Genomic DNA, 6237 nt, shown 5'->3' with positions numbered 1-6237 from the left:
GCTTATGGTGGCTGACGTTAGATAACATTAACTTTAAATAGATGTTGCTGTATCACTGACGTCCTGATTCAGTTTGCTGACTTTATGACTGTTCTTTAGTCTCACGTTACATAGTCTCACTTTAAAGTGAGTATAAATTATATGTCTATTTATATTTTTCAATATTTATCTTTATCATACTGCTGGAGAAAGGAAAACATTAGATTTTAATGTATTATTCTAATAATTTATAATGTGTTATTCATGCAGCGTGACTTCCACTACTGTGGAAATGAAAAATGAAGGCAAGTTGTATCTCTTTAAATAAATTCATTTATTTCTGTACGTTGCTATCCATAATCAATACAGACGAAAGCAATACTCGACTACCAGAATTTATAAATCGTTATAATCATCTCTTGTGAGCATCACAATAAACAGTATATTTTTGAACTATGTACAATGGAAGACAATGACACATTCAGACTGAGTCAATCCGAGATCAATCTGTAAAAGAAGAGTCAGTCCATGGACACAGAAAATCGGGGGTAAAGCGCTTTGAGACGTGTCAAGAACAAAGTTCCCAGCGACAAAAACAAAACACTTGGCAGAAAGAGAAATGTACAAGGAGCAAAAAACCAAAAAAAAACAGCTTCTGCTCATCACAAGAAGAAAAATAAATCATCGATGCAATGTTACATTTGGTTCCACGGTTGTAAACTAGATTGTATTCATGTCACTATTGCATATGCCATTAGGTAAAGTGTGTCAACAAGGCAAAGAGATCTCTATAATAAAAGTATTAAAAGTAGTACTTTTTCATATAGTCACAGAGACTGTGAGGGAGAAAAGCATACAATACACTGTACAACCCCAAAGCAAAAACCCAGTCCCCTTTTTAAAAATCGGTAGCCAAAGTCTTTACACAGGAATATCATTGCAACATAGGTAAAATCTAAGTAATCTATGTATCTTCAATAGATTTGTTTTAGTTAAACTCTTTCTATGTACACAATATACACATTCAAGACTGAAGATAAATAGATACCACCACTCTGCGTGGTACAGCTCCAATATTTCGGTCAAAACCGTCGACCACATTGTGTTTTTTGCGGTGTTCCCACCAGCTGAGCGATACATTCAGGCATGGTTCAAAGTTTTACAATCTACTGTACACTAAAGGGGTTGTGAGCCAGTTGGAGTTGGCACAGTGGACAATACAGAGACCAAGCAGTTAGGACGTCCATGGAGGGCTTTTAGATGATGTTTAAAAACCATCTGGCGGCCGTTTTTGAGGTTTCAAAGCATTTGGGAAGCAGCGATCTGACATTTTTTTTGCCAAGGTTTGACTGGAGATGATCATTTCCAATTGAAAATTTTGAAATTTTGAAATTTTGAAAAAGAGCCCTTCTCCCCTCAGTGCTCGTCCCCCTTGCTTGCTACCCCTCTTTCCCCCCTCTTCATTGACCATAAACCATATCGACTGTGCCCCAACTTCTTTGACATTTTCACTGGCTCCACCCCTCCAGCGTCACCTCAACAGTTTGTACTGTCAAATGATAATCACAGCAGGAGCAGCGGCCTGCGTCGAGCTTAAACAGCGGGCCGTAGGTTTGAAGGTAGGAGTGTGTGAGGTTTGCAGGCTCAAGTTGACTGAGGAACTGTGGGAGGTACAGTGCATTCAGATGCCTGGTGTTGTGGGGGTCTGAGCTGAGTTATAAACACATGCATAACTCTTAAAGACATTTAGAAATATATTTCTTTCAAGTCCAACGCTTTCTTTTTTTTGACTGGACAAAAAAATAAACTAGGTTAGAATAAATAAGAAATTAGTAATTAAGAAAATACTTTAATATCAATACGATAAATCAGATCTCAAGCAGCCCCACAGTACTGTACATTTCTGAAATAATATTTTTTGAATGGTAAGCTAGGCTTTATACTTTCCACAACAGAATAACAATATAGAGATGTAGGTCCAAACAGACATACAGAAATAGAATATTTATCTCTTATTTCATAGAAAACATAAAGACAGTATAGACATTAAGGCATTGGGTGGGTCTTATCAGACATTCATCTTCCAAAAATAAATAAAATATCTAATCTAAATATAGTTATATACTCAGTGTACCTTGGTTTCCTCGCTCCCTGGGCTGTTTCTATAGTAGGTTTCATTGTTCACTGACATACCAGCATACAGGCGGTCATAAAACTACCCTCAAGTAAATAAATAGTATCTGGGTACCGTTCCGAGTTTTGTTATCGTCTTGACTATCTCTGTGCTCGCGCCAAAATTTGGGTCAGAGGAGAGAAATGGCCTCTGAAGGCGCAGGGAACATGAGACACACCAACAATACACAACACACACACACACACACACAGATCCTCCCCCCCCCAAACACACACACATTCACACGTGTACACAAACACACCTGTCCCGCTTTCAGGAAATTCATGTCATGCATAGATGGTGTGTGTGTGTGTGTGTGTGTGTGTGTGTGTGTGTGTGTGTCGCTGAGGGTTTCATACAGTCTTTTAGGGCCACAGAGCCCAGTGGAAGGGCAAAGTTTGTTTTTTGATTTTGATTTTTTTTCGAGCAGCAGGTCGGTGAAGACGCCAAGTCAGAGGGTACAGGAGTCCTTCAATCTGAAAGAGACGACAAGAGAGAAAAAGACACACTGTTAATTGGATTTGTGGACATTTACATCAAATCAAGCAGACTTTACTACATTTTTTGGCATGGAAATATAGAAAATACAAACGTGGTGCATTTCCCTGATGATATAATAATATATGATGATGATGATATACTGGTACGCTCCTGATTTTAAACCCCCCAGTTTGTTAGTCTCATTACTTTCCCACAAACAACAATAAAGAGCTTTCACACAGCAGACATGAGAGGTTTGAAAGAACAGCGTCTTACACTGTACAGTGTGAGCTCATTTACAGACTCAAGATTAGGCCGTGTGTGTGTTTGTGTGTTTTTTTGTGCCACAATAACAAGGAGCCACTGGGAAAAAGAAGCTTGAATAACAAGAACAGTGAGTAATACAGGGAGGGATTTGAAAATGTGTGAGCTTTTTTTTTTTTTGTGCGTTATTGATGATTTTTTAAGCGTGATTTTCCCATCACGTTTCGGACGGTGAGTGTCATTTCTTAACACACCAGCTGTTTTTGCCCGGGAAGCGTGCTTGAAGGACGGCGGGGGGGAGGTGGGAAGCCGGTCGGCAAACGGCCGTAATTACATAATCTGGGATGCGGAGTGATGGGGGTTGGGGGTCTCCTGTCTCGCTGCTGTGTTGCTATGGACACACGCCGAGCAGAGAAGGACCTGCTGGCGGCACAGTAGCTGATGCATCTCTCTTATACATACAGAGGGCTGCGGTTGCATGCATATTGCAACAGATGTTGGTAACTGTGTAGGATTTCGAGGTGTTTTATCACATTTTAAAAGCCGCTGTGTGTGTGTGTGTGGAAGAGGTTGGAGAGTGGTGTTCAGGGGAGGGAGGGAGGGGATCAACCTGAAGCTTCCAGGAGGAGCTGGAGTCCAGCAGTGAGGGGGCTTACGGCTGAGAAAGGGTCTGCACAACTGAATGTGGGTACAATAAAGGAGCTAAGACGCTTGCTTCCAGGGGGACGGGGGGGGATGGCATACTTGCTGCAGCAAAGCACAGCAAGGATTACGTGGTTATCTTTGGGGCGACTTCTATCAACATTTGGCTGACTCTTTAAAAAGATGTAGGATAACCTCAGAAATGCGCAGCGGTCAGGCTGAAAGCGAGCCTGGTTTTCTTAGTCCCTGAAAAGTTGCCGTTTCTTTTGGAGCGGTTGCCCAAAGCAGCTTTGAGAAAAAAAAAGCTTTCGGCACAACAAAAAGATAAAGGATGGAGCAACACGTGTCTTTAGTGCTACCCAGATCTGATTTTAGAGCCAATTTCCTCATCCATTCCCATTAACGAACTCAAATTTGGACAACAAATGTCCGCACCTTTACGTATTACCCAGCTGCTGTCCGTGGAGTAGCCGCTGGCTCTCACTGATCTACCCCTGGCCGTCTAATCTCGCCTGCAGAGGCTGTAATCTCATCTGGAGCCGTGGCTGGCTAAATGTGGGGAACGCTGGCCACGCAGTTATCTAGCAGCTAGTGCTTCTGTCTGGAACATCCCGGCCTACTTTAGCCCCCCTCCTCCCTGTGCCATGACACACACACACACACACACACACACACATACACACTGCCTGGAAACTCTGACACAAGAGCCCGCGGTGTTACGTGCGCATGTTTGTTCTCCGTATATCAAGTAACATGGCATTTCTGGATTTCCTGCCTCGGCTATTTGCACTGCTTTGTTATGTTTGCAAGATCACGGCTTCGATGCAGGTCCGATGCGGATGTAAATAAACTATTCAGCAGCTTGTGCGTTGGAGCCCGTGTGCAGGAGGGTTGTCGCAAACAGTGGATTGGACAATCAGGCTGATGGGTGAACCCAAGGTGTCGCCTTTACGAGTAATTCCACAAATGCCAGGACAAAATGTGACATGAGGGAAAACAAAATACGGGCACACCGGCGCCACAAAGTCATGATGTTGAGCCAAAATTCCAGTAGTGGAAAATGTGGTATCGACGCTGATGTAAATGTCTGAGTGTGTGTGAGCGCCACGAAGCAGAATGATTATTTTCATTAATAATTACATGCAGATTTTGCATAAAAGCTCAAGATTATAACTTTTTTTTTGGCCTTACATTTTCAGTTTACTGTCACATCATTTTTAGGATTATTAGCATCCCAGGTGTCATATTATCTTACTTTCAAGTCCCAAAGAGGTAAAAATATTATTCTTTAATATAATAAATAATAATAAATCCAAATTTGTGTGCCAGAACAGTGCGTTTTTTCTTCTCCACCTATCCTATGATGCATCTTTGATGTTATCCAATGATCCATCGGAGGGTTGGGAATCACTGCCACAATCTTGAACTTGAGAATTTGAGAGAGTTTAGAGTTTCTGTCAATCGACTAATTGATTATTCGGCTCTAACTTGATTGAATTGTGTATTTGGGTTCGTGTCAACGCACGCCTTGCTATGACAGCCAGAATCTACTGAGCATGCTCGGAGGGAGTTAGGGATGCATGGCTGTGCAAGGTAGACCTCTTTCGCTCGATGCACCCTCTGATAGCGAACACGCATCACGGGAAATAGTAACATAGATACACGTAACGCGCTCTGGCGCGCGTTCCTATCCACCCAATAAATACATCATGTCTGCCTGCATGATGACATCACTGGCAGCGCCGACTGAATGACGTTAAGAGGAAGTGGGATTTGAGTAGATGGACACGAATGCTTCTAATCTGGCCGATGAATTACACACACACACACACACACACACACACACACACACGATACTGATGGTAATACTCTCTGCAGCCTGTGGGTGCGGCAGATGGTGGGCTGTCATTAGTGGAGGGATAGTGAGTAGGCAGAGGTGTGTGTGTGTGTGTGCATGAGATATATTTGCACTCCTGTCTGTCTAATGGATTCATGGTTTGACTCTGGTGAAAGTTAAACAGGGGTTGGGCCATCGCCAAAAAATGGATGACCTTGTGCATCTCTTGACGACATTAAGATGTGTCCACACACATAATTGAGAGAGTTGAGTTTCTGTCAATCGACTAATTGATTATTCGGCTCTAACTTGATTGAATGTGTTATTTGGGTTCGTGTCAACGCACACGCTTGCTATGACAGCCAGAATCTACTGAGCATGCTCGGAGGGAGTTAGGGATGCATGGCTGTGCAAGGTAGACCTCTTTCGCTCGATGCACCCTCTGATAGCGAACACGCATCACGGGAAATAGTAACATAGATACACGTAATTCCTATCGCGCATTCCTATCCACCCAATAAATACATCACGTCTGCCTGCATGATGACATCACTGGCAGTGCCGACTGAATGACGTTAAGAGGAAGTGGGATTTGAGTAGATGGACACGAATGCTTCTAATCTGGCCGATGAATTACACACACACACACACAACACACACACACACACCACGATACTGATGGTAATACTCTCTGCAGCCTGTGGGTGCGGCAGATGGTGGGCTGTCATTAGTGGAGGGATAGTGAGTAGGCAGAGGTGTGTGTGTGTGTGTGCATGAGCTGAGAAACATTATATATATATATAACCATATATACATATATAACACACATATATACACATATATACATATATATGTTTACTTG

At 42.6% G+C, this 6237-nt stretch overlaps 1 protein-coding gene across 2 annotated transcripts in view; it reads right to left on the bottom strand.

The window, feature by feature from the left end:
- Positions 1–361: 361 nt before the first annotated feature.
- The window catches only part of LOC104929883 (insulin receptor substrate 2), a 12716-nt gene continuing 6840 nt past the window's right edge, over positions 362–6237 (bottom strand). For both annotated transcript variants that reach the window (XM_010744521.3, XM_010744520.3), the window contains exon 3: positions 362–2628. In XM_010744521.3, the coding sequence (XP_010742823.3) occupies positions 2624–2628 (5 nt within the window). In that variant the 3' untranslated portion in view covers positions 362–2623. The remainder of the gene's footprint in view (positions 2629–6237) is intronic.

The sequence above is a fragment of the Larimichthys crocea genome, chromosome XIX (assembly GCF_000972845.2).
Source record: "Larimichthys crocea isolate SSNF chromosome XIX, L_crocea_2.0, whole genome shotgun sequence".
NCBI classification, from domain to species: Eukaryota; Metazoa; Chordata; class Actinopteri; family Sciaenidae; genus Larimichthys; species Larimichthys crocea.
The sequence above is the reverse complement of the archived record's forward strand: the minus strand, read 5'-3'. Positions and strand labels throughout refer to the sequence as shown.